This window comes from Hippocampus zosterae, chromosome 16 (genome assembly GCF_025434085.1).
Source record: "Hippocampus zosterae strain Florida chromosome 16, ASM2543408v3, whole genome shotgun sequence".
NCBI lineage: Eukaryota > Metazoa > Chordata > Actinopteri > Syngnathiformes > Syngnathidae > Hippocampus > Hippocampus zosterae.
In genome coordinates this window covers 10,890,805-10,909,269 of record NC_067466.1, presented here as the reverse complement: position 1 = coordinate 10,909,269, position 18,465 = coordinate 10,890,805, and the positions used below count along the sequence as shown (strand labels likewise).

The following is an 18,465-nucleotide window of genomic DNA, read 5'->3' as shown; positions in this document are numbered from 1 at the left end:
CAGGCCTGGAGAGAAGATGCAAACTCCACACACAGAGGCCGGAGCTGAAATTGAACCCGGTACCTCTACACTGTGAGGTCGACGCGCTAACCACTGGGCCACTGGAACACCGTTGCTAAATTTATTTATCAAATTATCTATTTGTTTCTGTAAGTCTAAATTGTCTTTCCTATTAATGTGTTCATGTTTGATTATCATTCAATATATTAAAAAAGAAAAGAAAAAAAAGGTTGAGTTCAGTATGCTTATCATTTGTGTTTGCTTGTGTTGTGGGGGGTCTCACACAGGCAGGCATTTAAGTTGGGACCGCCACTAAACGCAGTTTTAAAATGTTTTACATTGTGATACATTAGTCTGTAAATGTTAGCACTGTATAATTCATCATAATATATCACCATAAAGATTTGTGCTGTGGCGTGTTTAAGGTTGCTTTTGAATGTATCATATTATTTCAGTGAACATCTGATAAACTACATATTAGCATTTTGAATTGTGTACTGTAGAAAAACAAAATATGGTGAGAATCTATTGTGTATATTACATGATCTCAAGAAAAACTGCATTACAGTACATTTGCCTCACGAGTGACGGGGGGTCACAATTCGCCCTCCTGTGGACAAATGACGGTATAATATACACTGCATAATCCGTCCATTTAACTAAATACTATAATTTAGAAATAAATACAATAAAAGTGAAAAACATTCATAATAAACAGAGGATATTGTGTTCCTTTTCCGCAATGAATTCTTTATTAACAAAAAGAATTGTATGACAGTGACTTCTGTCCACTGTGGCACAGGAAACTATTCAGTGTTAGTTGGTCAGAAAATGTATTTATTTCCTGCAAATTGTTTGTCTTTATTTCTCAATCCATGCCAACGACCGGTCTTTTTACGCAAGTACAGTATTTGTACTGTACAGTATATCTACAGTGTACATTCCACCGTGATTTGTTTTATCACCAGTGGGGGGCAGCGCAATCATTTACGGATTGCGTTTTACGTACGGTGAAGAAGAAGTGCCCAAAGTGGCAAGTCGGACTCGCCAGTAGACATGTCACAGAAGTAATGTACTGTAATGCTAACTTCAGTGCAGTTCGGCGGTGAGTGGTCAAAAAAGTGTCTGAAAATCGGAAAGGGACATTTTCACAACTGAAACCACGCATAAGTAGCTTCTGTCACGATTTGGACGAATCGGTTTGACGTTCCAGGTTATTTTTCTTTTCGAAAACAAGTGCTTAGCTGGCTAGCTCGGAAGCTCCAGGGAAGTCACGTCAGAGCTTGTTTCACAGCCATGTCCACGGCCGGAGACTTTGGAAACCCACTAAGGAAATTTAAATTAGTCTTCCTTGGGGAACAGAGTGGTAAGTGTTATTGCCAAATGGACAGTCATTTTTCCTAAATCGGCGTTAAATTAATGTGTCAATTTGGATACGAGGCTAAAGACTTTGGGTGGGCTGTTGCTGTTGATTTAATCTGTTGTCATTGCTAGCTCTTATTAGCCACGTAACATAGTGATACATACTCCTCAAATTTATTTCAGTTCTTGCTTCCTCCTTTAAAACGTAATGCTCTTTTACTCCAACAGTAACCGATGACATTACACATTGACTTCGTCAAGTGATAATGGTGGTGGATTATCAACTTTACACAACAATTGACTTGTAAATCGATTGAAATCGTCAGTTTCAGACGTTTGTTGTCCAATTTATTGTAGTTAGCTATCCGAGCGTAATGTTGTGTTAAAAACCTGGCCAGTAGCATTACTGTATTCCTCTTCCCACTTTCTGGTCAAGCAGAACATCGAATTCTCATGTCATTTGGAAAAAGGGGCATGACTAACAATCCTTAATCCTTATTTATCAACGTTAAGATTAAAGGGCTGTCAATACAAAACGTTTTAAAAGCATTCTCCCAAGAGGGGTCTGATACCTCAAGCCAATACAGTATTGAGTATGAATACTGTGCTAGAAGTCTGCGTGACTCATCGCTGTGGTTGGTAACATGAGCTAAGAGATTGCTTGCATCACTCTCGCTATCACTTATTGAATTGCACTGCTTGTTTGAAACTTTAGATTTTATTGTCAATATTAATTCAGCTAAACACGAAAGACACACCTCCACATCAAATGGCTCTGAATTCATTATCTGTACGTAACTCTGCATCCTACCATGACATTTTGAACATCCAACTTTATGCCAACAGTTTGAGAACATGACTGTGTCATTGAGTACCATAACGGCATGCTTGAATCCGCTTGGTGTGGAAGAAGTGTTCTCAAAATTGTTCTTGTTTTCCCAAAATATTGAAAAATGATTCAGGCAATTATGTGGTGCGACCTGCAATTTGTTTTATCTAAGTTCATAGTAAACTTCAAGTGGGAGTGGCAACAGACAGCTTGGCCTCTTTCTTGAGGATAGGGTTCACCCTTTGCCCAACTGTTGCTTGTTCTGAAGTTCACTGGCACCATCTAAGTATAACTTTGTCAAATGTTTGCTACCAACTCAAGAAAAAAAAATATCCATGCCATGAGGCGACTCATATTTTTTTTTAAACTTGCATGCCTTTTCACTCATGAGTACTTACTGTAATGCCCTTGCATGTGGGAAAGGCGATTCCCAGTCGCTCATTCACTTGACAGGCATTGATTTAAATGTCTCAATGTTTCTGTCCCACCAAGCCTCGCCTTATCGGTCACATACAGTATCTAACACAGACATGACAGCGTGTCCTTTTGACTTTGGCCCTGTCATCTTCAAGCCAATGCATCTTGATAATCAGTCCAGCTTCGTGTCACAGTCCACGCTGGCAAGTGCTCAATGATGTGACGTTTCCCGAAGGAGTCATTGTTTGATAAGTGTTTTGTTTTCAGTGGGGAAGACCTCGCTGATCACTAGGTTCATGTATGACAGCTTCGACAACACATACCAAGTGAGGCCAACGCTCATAATCCAGTGTTGACAAATGTATTGGGTAGTATGCCTAATTAACACCATGTGTCATGTTTCAGGCCACAATAGGAATCGACTTCCTGTCGAAAACCATGTATCTCGAGGACAGAACAGTAAGTTTGAGGATTTCTTTTTTTTCGGTCTCGCTTTGTAGTCATTCTGATGTGATTTTGTTGCGTATCTTGCATAATTAAAAATGTTTTTCTGCCTTTTAAGTGTGAGTTGAATGCCACAATAAGTTGCTGGCTTTTCCACCCACAAATCAAAGCCATTGCTTGATCTCAAAAGGAGTGGATGACAAGTGAAAAGCTGATTTCTTTGCATGTCCCGTCCAATTCATTTTAGACGGGACATGGAATTAGACATGCATTTCGACATTCAAATATGTCTAATTCATATTCTCTATTTATATCCAGTTATCATATATTTAGCAGCATAACTGACTATGTCTGATCATCCCCCCACACACACATTCGTCTCTTTTGTTTTCCTCCTCCTTCTCCAAAACTTTCCCCATCCTGCCTTCTAGATCAGATTGCAGTTGTGGGACACAGCAGGCCAGGAGCGATTTCGGAGCCTCATCCCAAGTTACATCAGAGACTCTGCAGCCGCTGTCGTAGTGTACGACATCACAAGTAGGTGGTGATTCCTTTCAGACACATTTTGTTTCTTTTCTGTAATCACTTTTACAAATATATACCCTGTCGGCAAAGTCAGAATCGACTCCATGTTCTGGTCTGCTTCTCATCTTGTCGGTAGACGTGAACTCCTTCCAGCAAACCACAAAATGGATTGATGACGTGAGAACGGAGCGAGGAAGTGATGTCATCATCATGTTGGTGGGCAACAAGACCGATCTTGCAGACAAAAGGTAATCTCTCCTCCCTCTCTCGCTCGCTGCCTGCCGGCATGCTAATGAAGACATTGATTGTTGCTGCTGGAATGGAGTGGTTCAGAGTTTCCTGATGCAGCAACTTCTGTCTTCTCTGTGTGACTGGCGCTGCGTTGATTGGCATTTTCCACCCGTGTTTTCGTTCACTTTCAAAAGTAATGAGCAAATGATAATATTGTATCTATTCCTCATATATCTTCCAACAACCATTCCCATTAAGAGTGATTATATTTGAGATTATTTCTTCCATAGTCAAAGCTCGCATCGTCCTGACATATTTATTAAATCTACTGTACATGCAATTCATGAAGTAAAATTTGAATTTACCCTCAAATCTCATATTTCACTTGTACTGCCGGACAAGTAGTAAATAAAATCAACCTCTAATGTAAAACTTAAACCACACACACACACACACACACACACACACACACGCGCGTATGGATTTTTTTTCATGTTTTATTGAAAGTGAATCTAGGTTAAAGTTAATCTCATTGTGTATTTGTGAATCAGATCGGCTTCATGTCTCACTTCTCGAGTATGTGTGTGTGTTTGTATTTTGGTGTGTGCAAATGCAAGCACAGTAAAAGCACTGCAATGCAGAGGGAGGGGTGGAATCAAGGTGGAAAAACAAACAACTCAGCGTTATTCGCAACCACTTTACAAAAAGTGCACGGTTTTATTGGACATATTTCATTCAAATTACTGCACAAATAACAAAAGTTGAATACAACAATTCTATAATTCAACCACACTTACTGTACATTTACATAAACTCTTCCACGATGCTCAGTAGTGCCGACCATGGGTACTGTTTTTGATTTTTGGCTCCTTTCAGGGTTACTTGTCACATATTGATAAAAAGGTAATGGAGAGGAGTGTTTTATTTGTTTTTGCTTATTTTTTCCTTGAATAGCACCGGCCATAATAGCAGCAAGTTGTTTTTTAACACTGGGTCAGCTTTATCAAATTTGGCCTGGAAGATCTGGAACATGCCAGCCACTTGGCCTACCAAATAAAAGGTCAGGCATAACCTTGAGTGCAGAGTTAATCTTTTGTAACCGGTTGAAATAAGGTCTAAAAAATGTGAGGACACAGACGTGTATTTTGCTGCTTCACAACTTGTAAAAATGCCAATTGTCAAACAATTAAAATGATAAATAATAAAAATCTGTTATTGCCAGTTTAAGCTTTTTAACAGCTACTCAGAAGAGCAAGAACTTTCACACGGAGCAGACTCACTGCAAGTTCTGCAAACAGCCCAGACTATACTTTCTGACCATGACAGATGTTTTTAGTCCCTCGGTCAAAATGTATTTTACTCCTTGACACTCTAGTACCACTTTCCTTTAAGCCGGGGTGTTGACGCATATTATTTTGGCATCATTGGATGTTACAGAAACAGCCTAAAAATATACACAGAGCTGCAAATATGGAAGTTATGTTACCTTGGGATAGTTATCACAGAAAAACAACCCCCCAAAACAAATTGGTACCTAACTAGAAAGGTAACACGTACAATGGAGCGCCTTGTAAAGTGGGGTTCCTTTTATTTTTATTTTAAGTTAATGTCATTATTGTGTGATGTTCAACTTTAACCCCTTTATCTACCACAGGCAAGTATCTATTGAGGAGGGAGAGCGGAAAGCCAAAGAACTAAATGTAATGTTTATTGAGACTAGTGCAAAAGCTGGCTACAATGTCAAACAGGTAAGATCGAGAGCGAGCGTCGTGCTCAGTCACCTCGCCACCGATGCTGTCACCTTGGCGACGCCTCCAAAAGTGACCCCCTCCCACCCTGTCCTCCCTTTCCGCATCCAAGTCACTCATCGGAGGGTGTAGTTGATAAGAAACCACCAATAAATATTATTGGTGGCGATGTCCAGGTCTACCTTCAGACTTGCGTTCCCTCTTCACTGTGCAGATGGTGAACTTTTGGTCTTGACAAAAGGTGGCAGCAGGAGCAGGGATGAGCACGACTCCTTCATTCATTTAAAAATATTGAACCTGTACTCCCCCTCCCCCCACCCCCATCCTCCCCTTGTCTGTGTCTGTCTGTCTGCGGGGGTGTTTGTGTGCTTGGCTGTGTGCGTCCCGTACGCTGTGACTCATCACAGACAGATTACCACAGAGGAGGGAGAGCAAAGAGCAAAAGAGATGAATGTTCTGTATATTGAAACCAGTGCAAAGACAGGCTACAATGTCAAACAGGTAGAGCGTGCGCTACCTCCGACTTTTGTGCGTGTACGTTTGTTCATGCTGTCCATTGACTGGCTTTCTTCGGCTTTACACACGCATGCATGCTTCTAAACGGAAAAAGGCGTCTTTGGCATCTGGCCCTGGGTGGACATGGAAGGGTGTGGCCATTCATTCTGACTGTCTTTTGATGATAAAAATAGGCATGACAGATTGGAACAAACCAGTCTCTCAAGGGAATTACATCCACGCTTGGATGTATACTGTGTGTAAGTGTGCGGTCTATAAAGTGCAACGTTTAAAAGCTTGTGTTGGCAATGGGCAAAAAAAGAAAAAGACACAATTTGAAATGTGCACACTCCTTGATAAATATCAAAAGACGTGTCGGAATTTACAATCAAGGAGTATTAGGGAGAATGCTGAAAAGTTCAAAAGTATTACTATGAGTTTGAGTCATGGAATTACAAGGGTGGAATGGAAACATTCAGAAATTTTAAGAACTTGAATATCATTGGAATGGAGTTTTACTATTTGAATTTTGAATACCAGTGTTTCTTCTTGTGATATTATGACTTCATCATTTGTTCTCACTTTTTCTTCTCGCAACTAGACTTTGTTTTGAGCATTCCCCTAATACTCCCTCGTAACTTTCCGCTGCACGGGACTGCTGTGCAGAGACTATTTGCTGCATGTTGAGGATCATAATACATTACCGTTTTCTTGAAATTCATCACTCGCTTCCCACTTGCAGTGCTGTGAATTTTATTTGCCCCCCCCCCCTTCCTGATTTCTGTGGTTTTTGGGATATTTATCGCATACGATGCAATTGTGCGAAGAAGAGTTGCCCAAAATTCCTCCACAACCAATGTGAAAGACTCATCACCAATTATCGCAGATGCTTGATTTCAGTTATTTCTGCCAAGGGTGGCACAACCCACGATTAGGTTCAGGGGGCAATTACTTTTTAAGAGGGACAGCAGGGTTTGGATTTTTTTTTTCTTGTGCGTGTCCAAATAAATTACATTTGCACTTAGAAACTACACTTTGAATTTGCTTGGGTTGTCTCTGTGTGATATTAAAAATTAGTTTGATGAACTGAAATCTTTGTGTGTGAGAAATATGGAAAGAACACAGAAACCAGAAAGGGTGGGCCAGTACTTTTTCATAGCACTTCAGCTCCCTCAGTGGAAAGCAGCATTTTCCTCTGAGAGAGTTTCAGGCGGACCAGATGCTTGATCATGCCAATACATATACAAGCCATTTCATTGAGTTTCACAGTGTTTGCAATTTCCTCAATTTCGTTGCCTGGAGCGATTAAAAATATATAAATAAAATACAATCCCTTTTTTTTCCCCCTGCTGCAGCTCTTCCGTCGCGTGGCGGCCGCCCTCCCTGGAATGGACACCACACAGGACAAAAATAGAGAGGACAGTATCCTTTTGTGTGTGCGTGTTTGCTGTCTGTCTTGTCATAAACCCTGAAAATCCCTAAGCCCCCGTGACAAAGCTCTACAGCCTTGTCATTCATTGCAGGTTGGCGGATTTGTCAAAGCACATGATATCTATCCTCGGTGTTATGATTGAATTTTAATGTGATTATTTTTCCAAGGTCTTCTGGGGTTTTTTTTAAATAAACAAACACAAGCAATATATTAATCTATTACAATAAACAGCAGATTAGTTATACATGTTTTGGTTTTCTAGGTTCTAGATTTAGTGCTAAAATATCAAATGAATCTTGCATTAATGTGAAAGACAGTTTATGTATTTTGTAGTTGTTGACTTGCAGTCTTTTTATGTGTTCATAACAATTTTACTGAATTGTACTGGCATAAACAGTCAGATTACAACAGCAATGCAAGTAAATCTGGCTTTATTGCTTCACCGTTTCATGTTTCATGAGGACTGCGTTTCATAAGCACTATATAAACATATCAATAATACCGACCGACTGACCAAAATGAAACAACCCCACCACCCCAAAATTGCGTCTTTTGCAATTTGTGTATTGCATTCGACTATTGCGATGCTGATTTGAATTTGATTAATCGCCACAAATTTATAGGCTGCAATAGAACAGCCGTATCACACCTTTCACTTTTACAAACATAATGCTCTTTTCAGCTTTTGATTTCAGTGAATTGTCATAGTTGTATTCATGTACGTGGGCTGCATGGTAGGCTTGTGGTTAAAACATGTCTGCCTCGCTGCTCTGATGTTTCGGTTTAAATCTCAGCGAATCGACGCCTGACCCAGACTTCAGCCTTTAAGAAACAATATATCACCAAAGTAATGTGACATTCCCTAATTCATGCATCCTTCAGTGATCGACATCAAGCTGGAGAAGCCGGCAGAGCCGCCTGCCAACGAAGGCGGTTGTGCCTGCTAGTTTCCTTACGTCACTGGGAAAACGGTTCTCTGACTGGGCTTGTTTGTCTCTATCTGTACTCTTCACTACATCGGCCTCTTCCCCCAACCCCAAGGAAAAGGGAGACCTTCGCTCTCGTCCGGCAGCCATTAAAGTCTTGGATCGATATTTGCACTGCTCCACACAAACATGGAAACTGTATTCGCAGCTTGAGCTTGAATGGCTTCACCGAGCTCCGGTCATGTTCGGATGCAAATGGTGGTAGAAGCAGAATGAGACACAGTGGCAGTCGTTTGTGTAAACGTTACTTTTGGAACCAAACGGCAAACGTGTATGAAGGCACCAAATGGACTTAGCATGTTATATCTCAACTCAACTCAAATGTATATAGAGCACTTTGAAACAGCCATCACTGCACACAAAGTGCTGGACGTGGAGCAACTAACATACAACAGTAAAGCAAAACAACAAGTCTATATATAAATAAATAAAAAGCATTGCATTAACAGTGTCAAGTGCAATGTGGATCTGTTAACCTCACTTTGCACGGATTCGTACATCATTTTGTGTTATCCGGAAACTACCGTTATGTAACGTGGAAATGGTTGCACTAAAAGCAAACAGGCATTATCATGGCGAGAGCTCTGTGTCGACACAGACTGAAACTCACAAACAGGCGCGACATGTCAGAACGACCTTTACCAGCAAGGTCACCCATCTCCCAGCATGTCGTGAAAAAGCATGACGCCCGCAGGGGCCGACACCACACCTTCCCTTTGACCGTCCACATGCATACTCCTGTTGTTTTCTTGCCTTCCGTTTTCTACCCTCTTTATTTTGATTTTTTTTTTCAATTGTAAGAATATCATTTAGCAATTTGTTTGATAGTGTGTGATGAAGATTTCCTGATATATACAGTCGTTTTCAAGAAAACACTAAAAATTACGAATGGAGATCCAGCGTGCATTTTAATGTAGAACGAGGGCTACCTTTCTAGTTTGGTTGATTAAAAAGTTGTTTTTGTTTTGTTTTGTTTGGGTGTTGATATTGCCATTAGTGATTTATCTGGATGGATGGACTTGTATTTATTTCTACTGGATTCATTGTTCTTTTTTATGTTTCTTAATTTCTTCAGTCTTGATATGAGTCCTCAATTGCTAATAAAATATCCATATATCTTGAGCACTGTTCGCAGATGAACACGTGCCTGTCAAGGGCGATCCGTCTACCACTGCTAAATCGTTGGTAAATCATGCAATTTTCATTGTGCAATTATAGCTTGTGTCAACATCTACATGAAGTCATATTCAGTAATTTGTCTGAAATTGATTTAAAAGGAACAAAAATAAAATGAACTTGTTACTGCTGCTGCAACTCACTTCCTTAGTCAGTCCACTTAGCTTAGGATGCTTGGAGGAAAAAAATGCATTTCAAGGAAGAGAGTGTTACTCCATGTGTGTGTTGATAGTGTTACATATAAAGTTTTTTATTTTCTTTTTCTTTTTTTCATCTAGTAGTTTAGGCACGACTTGACTTTCTGAAAATAATTGGTTTACGTGAGTTCCACGTTTTAAAATTTTCTACAATGGACCTGTATAACTACATGCCTGATATCACACCAGCCTGCATGGTGAAGTATATTTTTGAGCCATAATTGCAGTTGTATCTAATCTCGTGTTTTAGCTATTTTTAGAAAATTCATTTTCCCTCCAAAGCTTTCTTGTTTGGGTTCTCCCCTTTATTGACGGTCCCTGGACTGGCCGGATTCCCATAGCAACCCATGTAAACATTTCCTACTCAATGGACTGCTGTACTGTTGAAACCGTGGTTGTAAGTTATTTTTTTTAAATTCGTTATTATGCTTTTAAATGTGCTTTTTGTGTCGCGTATTGACCCTGGAATTGAAATTCCCGTTAACCTTTCAGCGGTGAAAGACGTCAGTTGCCCGACGTTAACATAATGCGCGTAACTCGCTTTAAAATCATTTACGTGCCATTCACGCGTATAGTACTGCGTCATTGATGCAATCAAGATCGAAATTCTTTTGATGATTGTTTTGACAACCCTGACCCCAAGCACATTTTTGTGATTATCACTTTTTGGTGTGTGAAGAGGGCGTTGTGGGATTAAAAACGTTTACGTCGCACTAATTTCATTTGATTCATTTTATAGGGTTTTTTTCCATTCCTATTTCCGAGGAAAAACAAATCAAGACCCAGCATTCAACGTTGCAATGTGCAGCGAATACTACGACAAGCTTGAAATCAACAGAAATGCGACAGACGCAGACATAAAAAAAGCGTAAGTCTACCTGGCAACAGATGCCGTAATTAACTAGTCACGGTACAAAACGCCGTCATCATTATTTTCTCTCTGCAGGTATCGACGTCTGTCACTCAAGTTTCATCCCAGCAGCAACAAAGAACCAGAAAGTGCAGAGAAATTTTACCAACTGGGTGAAGCCTACGATGTTTTGAGTGACCGTAAGCATATTGCTTTTTGGTTATTATATTTTACAATACATCCTTATATGGCGCTTTTACAACGTTGTGATATAAACAGTAATAATACATTATTATATTTACCAGTTTGTTGTATGATGATTGGTTGTATTTTCCCCCCTTTTTGACAATTTGGTAATTGTGGACCTAGCGTGGCATTAAAATATGACTTTTGTCTATTATGATTTTGGTTTGGATGATCAGTACCTGTTCATAACTTGGATATGATGTTGTGGCAGCTCGAAAAAAGGCAACATATGACAAGTTTGGAGTGGAAGGCCTGAAAGGTGGAATCCCATATGAGTTTGGCAGCGGTGGTGCCTGGTCAACTAAATACGTATACCACGGCAATCCAGACAAAACCTTCCGTCAATTTTTTGGCAGTGACAACCCATTCGCAGGTACCATAATTTCCACAAATGTTTGACCATAAATTGCATGTGTAACATCGTTGGCGCAATGGTGTCCGTTTGTCTCTTGTCAGACTTTTACACAAATGACATCCCACTGCTGTTGGGTGGCCTGCTACCAGAAGAGGTCAAGACGCAAGATCCCCCCATCGAGAGGGATCTTCATTTATCCCTGGATGACCTCTTCCACGGTTGTACTAAAAAAATCAAGATATCACGAAGGGTCAGTTTTTTCCCCTTACCTAATGCAATGAAAAGCAAAAAAATAAAACAAACTTTTTCTTGCATTGCACATCAAAAACTAAAGCTATAGTTATTGTAAATAAATCATGTATAATTCTCTTTCCTTTATGTTTAGTTTGACAGTTAACATCAACTAAGGGCCGACCACCACTTTTTGTTCGGAAGAAACTCTACAAACCCATTTCTTGTAATTCAACTCACAGGTTATGAATGATGATGGCTACACGTCGGGTATTAAGGATAAGATTCTGTCGATTGATGTGAAGCCTGGATGGAAAGAAGGCACAAAGGTCATTTTTTCCAAAGAGGGGGATCAGGTAAGAAATCGTTTTAATTCAGTAGTCACAAATAATGCCGCATGAGACTTTTATGTTGTGCGACGAGAGTAAACTCTGGTTATCCTTTATTAGATAACGATTTTGTGACCTACAGGGCCCAAACAAGATCCCTGCAGATATTGTGTTCATAGTGCGACAGAAAGCTCACCCTCAATTCAAAAGACAAAACAATGACTTGATCTACAAGGCCCAAATCTCACTGGCAATGGTGAGTCATGCTCAGAGCCACAGAAACACTTATAACATGTGGAGGAGCGACGAAAGCGGCATCCTCAAATCTTTCCTCACAGGCTTTGACGGGTTGCTCGGTCAATGTGGAAACACTCGATGGCAGACTACTCAACATTCCCATCAATGACATTGTGCAGTAAGTGTTTTCCAATTTGATATGGAACTTTTTCCCGCTTTTATTGAGCCGAGGCACATAAATTAGATATGTACATTTACACATCGCTAAAAGTGTATACGACAAACGAATAATGGTCTTACCTCAATTTACTCATAGATTTACTTGGTGTGAAGTCCGAAATAAAGCCCAAAGCAATCGTTTTGGGCTATGAAAGGCAGAGGTGGACATACATGTTGAACATCTGCCACCTAGTGGAAGAATATTTAATCGTTCCGTCTGTTGATGTACATCACTGCCAATGTCGCTGCAGTTACCTTGAAAAAGTAATTTAGCCCCTTTCATGACACGTTACTTTATTAGTTGCATTCGGCACAGTAACTTCTGTTAACATGTTCTTTGGCAGAGACAAACTCAAAATGGTGACTTTATTTCCATCTAGAAAAAGCTCTCTCTATCTCTATTTGATCCACTGGTATTCTTCACGTGGTCTAAACGTGACATGGCGCATATGTGATGTCACGGGAATGCGACTTGTTAACTCCCACAATGCCTTCACTTCAATTAGTAAATATTTTTCTTCCCCTTTCTGATGTGTTCTACAATGTACAGTTGTTTGTCACAAAAGCGCTGACCTTCAAGAATTTGCGTACCACCAGAAACCAGCCGACGGTTTTATGAATCCGTATCTCATTTCTTCTCTCTTAATTTGTGTATCACTACACTGCAGCTTCACATACCAAAAAGTGGTGACTGGGGAGGGGATGCCGCTCTCCCAGAATCCTTCCCAGAGAGGAAACCTCATCCTCACTTTTGGCATCCAGTTTCCAGAGAGGCTCTCCCCAGACAGGAAAGATCTTATCAAACAAGCTCTACTTTTTAAAAATTGATCACAATCTGTCTTCTTTATTCGTCATCAAGAAGGGAAATGGAATTCCATTATGCTTAATAGGTCATAATGACAAACTGCTGAGTCATGCTAAACACACTGCTTTTAACCAAACATGTGGTTTAAGTTTGCTTATGGCACATTCCCTCGGGCAATTTTTCACAGCCCATTTACACTAACCGACCATATGCTGTATGTACAATATACAAATTATGTAATCATGTCAGAATATTTGGAGCACCTCAAAACCACAATAATGCACCTATTGTCGTCGTATATTTGAGCGTAGATGTTTGTATAGCTCTTGCATCGTGTTTCATTGGATTGTGCTGGTGTACCTAATGTTGTGGCTGGACCCTGGTCTGTCTTCACACACCTCCCAGCACTTAAGAGGGTGTTACAAATTTATTGTCCATCATCAGGATAGTTAGCAGTTCACCATATGACAACTGTTGGCAATTGCAAACCAGTTTAGCCAGAAAATCAAACCAGCCTGATTTTTTTTTGATACTCGCAAACCAGTTGATCTTTTTTCATAAACCAGTACGCTGTCGATTTCACGCCCCAGTCACAACAGCATGTCCACCTCTACAATCTATGAGAATACAGAAACCAAAATATTAGAATCACCTTTCACAAGTGCCTGTGAGAGTAAATCCAATAAAGTTTAAATCCAATAAAGTTTACTGACTCCCCATTTTCCCTTCAAGTAAGATATATGTTCGGTGACTTGATAGACAGTGGCAATGTAAATCATACACTTAAATAACAATTGTTTGCAAAAATGATGCTTTATTGTACCTTCTTAACACTTTTGTCACATGTTTAGAATTTATTGACCAGCAACAAATCAATGTATTTCAGTGCATTTCCTATCATTAAACCCGGGCTCACAAGCAGGAACTGTGACACTCCAAAAACAAACCAATCATATTTTAGTCTACTTGTTGTGTGTGGTCTCAAGAAAGAAATACCGTACAAACGTAAGCAACACTTCCATATGATCTGCTCGTTTGTTTTTGTAAACATAAACATCCTGTTTTCAAGCAGACACCCAATTTGGATCTGCATATTTGGGCCCTTAACTAAATTGCAAAAGGAGGGCTTGCAACAATTCCCAATTCCAGCAGGAATTTGTGGACCTCTGATCTACCTGAGCTGTGACCACCTGGCCCCGCCCCCCAGCCCCAAAAAACGATTTCTCTTTGTACTCAGTGGCAACTAACCACTCGTCATCACTGTCCACTTGCATGAATCTTTGGTCTGTGTGTTGATTCTTGCTGGATGAGGCTTCAAAAAGGTGACTCCCAATACTGCGTCACGCCACGTTTGATTTGTTCATAGGTGACAAACATGACGATATTCCAAGAACCCAGACGCAGAAAAGAAGGCATAAACCTGACAGAAAACAAAATCCACTATTAAGACACAAGAGCTTGTTACCGATGGCTGTTATGCAACAATATGAATATCATACAGGCGTCCTTTACCCTTTATAGAAGGCGGCGGGTCCTTCATTCTTCATCATGGTGACAGCACAGTTGACGGCGCTGCTGTAGTGGTTGGCGCTGGAATTCATGAAGCGTGTTTTAACGACGTCCACAGGCGACGCCACAACCGTGGTACAGAAGCCTGCGCCGAAGGCAGCGGTGAAATGGCACGGCAGATTGTCTGTAAGGGACCAAAAGCAATTAGCCTTCATCAAATATGGATTGGGGGGGGGGGCAATCGTACTTTCAAAGCACTGAACACAAGGTCAACTTGTGTTCATTTCCAGAAAACGACAAATTAAAATAGAACATCTTGGTCCAATTAGCTCCACCCAATTTGAACATTATGTTGTGTTATGATATGACCTCATAATGAAATATATATGGTGCTTTATAAATCAGTTTTTTGGGGGATAATGTCTGCCCATGTCTGATTTGATCTCAATAGATCTTGAATGGATGGACTTACTCTGTCTAAACATTTTCACGACCTCTGTAATGTGGACATTGACCATTATTATGCAGGTGCTTCTCAATAAATTACACAAGATGATAATGGAAAACAGTCACGTATTTTCTTTTTTTATTTTTATTTTTTGCTAGATCCGGTAGTTAAAGCAAACTCATGTCATCTGAACTCTGCTTCCCATCACAGGTTTGGACAGAGTTACATCTGGTTTTAGGAACTGCATGGTCCAATCTGGCTGCTGACAAGCACTGATGAGAAATTGTGTCCCCCGCTCCTGCATTTTAATTTCCCCATCCTTGGTCTATGTTGTACAGTACTAAATGTGTTTGAGGCCTTTCCTCATTCAACCAAGGTTGTAATTGCAATGCGTCTCACCTGCCATTAAGTTATACTTCAAGATGACCTCTTTTATGATGTCATAGGTCACCAGCTCTGCACAGTTGACAATGGCGTTACGGGTGATGTTGGGCGTGCACCCTGCAGTTTTACGAAGGATGGTTAGAAGCAGGATCTTTTAACCGAGATGTGATACAAGACGTATATTACCTTTCCAAAGCCCTCGTACTCCCTCATCCCGGGCGATGGTCTTGTAAGCATCCAGAGTACCGTTGTATCTCCTCCCACCGTCAGCCAGGCGCGCCTGAGCTTGAAAGCGAACCTTCACTACGTCGGTTGGTTGTGCCAAAGCCACAGCCATGGCGCCAGTGGTGCAGCCCGCCATGAGCCTCGTGACGATGCCCGAACCTTTGCACGTGCGCGTGTTACCATCAGGGCATCATTAAATGACAAAATCCTTTCACGGTCGGGAGACTCACTTTCGGTGCCTCGAGTGTATAATTGTTTCATGGAGTCATAAAGACCGATTCGCACGGAGGCGAAGCTCATCTGCCTCTGCAGTCCTGCGACTAGTCCGTTGTAAAGACTCATGGGTCCCTCGGTGCGCACCATTGTGCTAATGGTGCCAAAAACCCCATGATACTTTCTTGCATTGGCACCGTCAGCTTTGCGAATCTCGCCCTGAACCTAAAAAAAAAAAAAAACCCGGCCACGTATAGGTTTAGAGACACACTGACCATCATTCATTTCATCCGGGCAGTACGTGAGTTAGTGGCTAGCTCGTCTGCCTCGCAGTTCGGAGGTTCCAGTTTCAAATCTTGATTGCAGCTTTTATGCGTGGAGTTTGTATGTCACGAAAAGAGGTCAGTTGCCATCTAATCCAAAATAATTGTTCCGCTTTTGCATGTCAAAGTGTTTGCGCTAGCAACTCCAATTTCAGTACATCACCAAACTTTCCTTCATATATTAGTTCATGGTTCATTTGCCTTTATTTTAGCATTAGCCTAACCTGGAAGACCAAAACATTGATTATATATATATATATATATATATAATAAATCTGATATTGTTTATTGTAATGCAGATTAATTTATTGGTTGTGTTGATTTTTAAAAAAAAGTACATGGCAAGAGAACCCTCAAAAATATAATCAATTAAATTGCAATCGCAACATCAAGGGGAAAAAAAGCCTGAAATTAGATTGTTAAAAATGGTCATGCCCTCTACCAAAGATACATTATTTGTGATCAATAAATAATTTTCAGATCAATAAAGTGCAATTGAATAAGCTGACAATCTCTTAACGGCACACTGGCATTGGAATCATCCATCGACATCATCGTACCTGCAGTCTCACTTTGGCCGTGTCTAATGGAAAGGTGACCAGGTCAGCAATGCAGGCTGCAGTGCCAGCACCAAAGAACTTGACCATCGCCGAGGGCGCCACCTCACTGCCTTTCATGATGACCACTTTTCCACCTGAGTCGGTGACACACATGGCATCAACCGATGCTCTTATTTGTACTGCACATGCCTGAGCATGAGCGCGGCTCAACTTGACCTGCAGATATAACACGTCATTAATCAAGTTACACAACACCCGTTGTGATGATATGAGGGAACCATATTTGGTAGCCAAAGCGATGTGCGTCACAGCGCGTGTCATTTGTGGGATCATGTGATTTCTCCCAGCCAATCAGTGAATATAAAAGTATGTGAACAATAATGAAGTTAAATAACATACGGGTGGATAAAAAAGTATGCTACTGGTAGATCTGTTTTGTGAATGTGACGAACCTCTATCATGGGCATAAACTCCATCAGTGATGATCATTATACTGTTTCAAGTTCCAAGGATCTACATAAAAACTTGTTGAATTAAACAAATCTTTTTATGTGTGTGTGTGTTACTTGAAGCATTAAAGATCTGTGACAGTGAAGCACATTCACTGCCATTGACGGCTATAGATGTGAAAAGGTCCAATGGTTTACCATTGGCTGGCCTGTATTGATGCTATACATATCAGACCTCTGGCTGAGAGCACAACAGTCATGCAAATATTTTTTTACACATTTAAGTCAGGTTTGTCATCCATCCAAAATGCATTGTAATATTACCTTTGTATTCCGGAAGCAGCAAAGTGAATAAATAATCCTTGAGGTGATCGCTATGTTGTCTTCATCCCTTGCTTGCGTGCTTGCTGTTTGTCCCACCGCCAATCTGCTGAATTTATAGATACCTTTTTGCACATGACCCCCCCCCCCTCCCCCCCACACACACACCCCAGGCTGCGTGACAAGTTGAACCCACCTGTTATGTGAGTCTCATGTTTACCGCGGTGGGAGCGAGACACAGGCGGGATACTCGAGCTCTTGTTGATCTTCACTTTGCAGCGTCACTGGTCCATTGACTCTGCAAACATTGAAGTGATTGAGAGTACTTTCAAAGCCATTTCAAATGACTTTGCAGCTTGATCTATTATGCAATCCTTGCACGCGCTTTATGTTCAGTGTATGTTCATCAAAGAGTTCATTTATCATGCAGTCCTTTGTTCGCCTATTGGCTCCCATTTGCAGCCAATGAGAAAGACTCCCTAATGGAATTGCTTGGGTGCTTTGGAGGGTCCCACAGGACGGCTGTGCTGGATTGCAAAAGTACTCGCGCTACTTGAGTAGAATTCCAAAGATTTGTGGAAAAGACATTTGAGTGAAAGTATTGACTTAATTCCTGTACCTCAGTAAAAAGTAAAAATTGAATTCGGCAATGTACTTAGGGATCCATCCATTTTCTGAAGCGCTTCATCCTCACAATGGGGGGTGCTGAAGACAGCTGCGATCGGTCCCAGCTATCTTCGGGCAGTAGGCGGGGGACACCCTGAACCGGTTCCCAGACAATCGCAGGGCATGTTCTTGGGTACAACCGTAAAAAATATTTTGAATAAAATACTCTACAATACCTTCTGTGATAACTTGACACAATGGAACTTCTCTGCACACAATAAATAGTTTACCAAACTTGTAAATTGCTCTCTCG

At 40.8% G+C, this 18,465-nt stretch overlaps 3 protein-coding genes across 6 annotated transcripts; 2 read left to right on the top strand and 1 right to left on the bottom strand.

The window, feature by feature from the left end:
- Nucleotides 1-1,018: 1,018 nt before the first annotated feature.
- Nucleotides 1,019-9,783, top strand: rab6a (RAB6A, member RAS oncogene family). Of its 3 annotated transcripts, XR_007959149.1 has the most exons (9): nt 1,019-1,366; nt 2,876-2,934; nt 3,014-3,067; nt 3,484-3,589; nt 3,714-3,825; nt 5,463-5,556; nt 5,964-6,057; nt 7,407-7,473; nt 8,366-9,783. XR_007959149.1 is itself a non-coding variant. In XM_052047471.1 (8 exons), the coding sequence occupies exons 1-8, from the start codon at nt 1,297-1,299 to the stop codon at nt 8,428-8,430; spliced, it is 627 nt and encodes a 208-aa protein (XP_051903431.1). In that variant the 5' UTR covers nt 1,019-1,296; the 3' UTR covers nt 8,431-9,783. The 3 variants fall into 3 exon arrangements, 2 of the variants coding, with proteins under 2 accessions (XP_051903431.1, XP_051903430.1); XM_052047471.1 differs by lacking the exon at nt 5,463-5,556; XM_052047470.1 differs by lacking the exon at nt 5,964-6,057 and having other exon boundaries at nt 1,020-1,366.
- A 247-nt stretch (nt 9,784-10,030) lies between these two features.
- dnajb13 (DnaJ heat shock protein family (Hsp40) member B13) lies at nt 10,031-14,421 on the top strand. The gene is made up of 8 exons (XM_052047465.1): nt 10,031-10,710; nt 10,789-10,892; nt 11,150-11,311; nt 11,395-11,543; nt 11,767-11,880; nt 11,996-12,109; nt 12,192-12,268; nt 12,978-14,421. The coding sequence occupies exons 1-8, from the start codon at nt 10,643-10,645 to the stop codon at nt 13,135-13,137; spliced, it is 948 nt and encodes a 315-aa protein (XP_051903425.1). The 5' UTR covers nt 10,031-10,642; the 3' UTR covers nt 13,138-14,421.
- Nucleotides 13,909-17,868, bottom strand: LOC127588660 (mitochondrial uncoupling protein 2-like). 2 transcript variants are annotated; one of them, XM_052047466.1, is made up of 8 exons: nt 17,743-17,868; nt 17,550-17,655; nt 16,777-16,910; nt 15,911-16,118; nt 15,642-15,839; nt 15,471-15,572; nt 14,627-14,807; nt 13,909-14,534 (listed from the first exon to the last, which is right to left on the bottom strand). In XM_052047466.1, the coding sequence occupies exons 3-8, from the start codon at nt 16,891-16,893 to the stop codon at nt 14,429-14,431; spliced, it is 912 nt and encodes a 303-aa protein (XP_051903426.1). In that variant the 5' UTR covers nt 16,894-16,910; nt 17,550-17,655; nt 17,743-17,868; the 3' UTR covers nt 13,909-14,428. The 2 variants fall into 2 exon arrangements, with proteins under 2 accessions (XP_051903426.1, XP_051903427.1); XM_052047467.1 differs by having other exon boundaries at nt 17,550-17,652.
- Nucleotides 17,869-18,465: the final 597 nt, after the last annotated feature.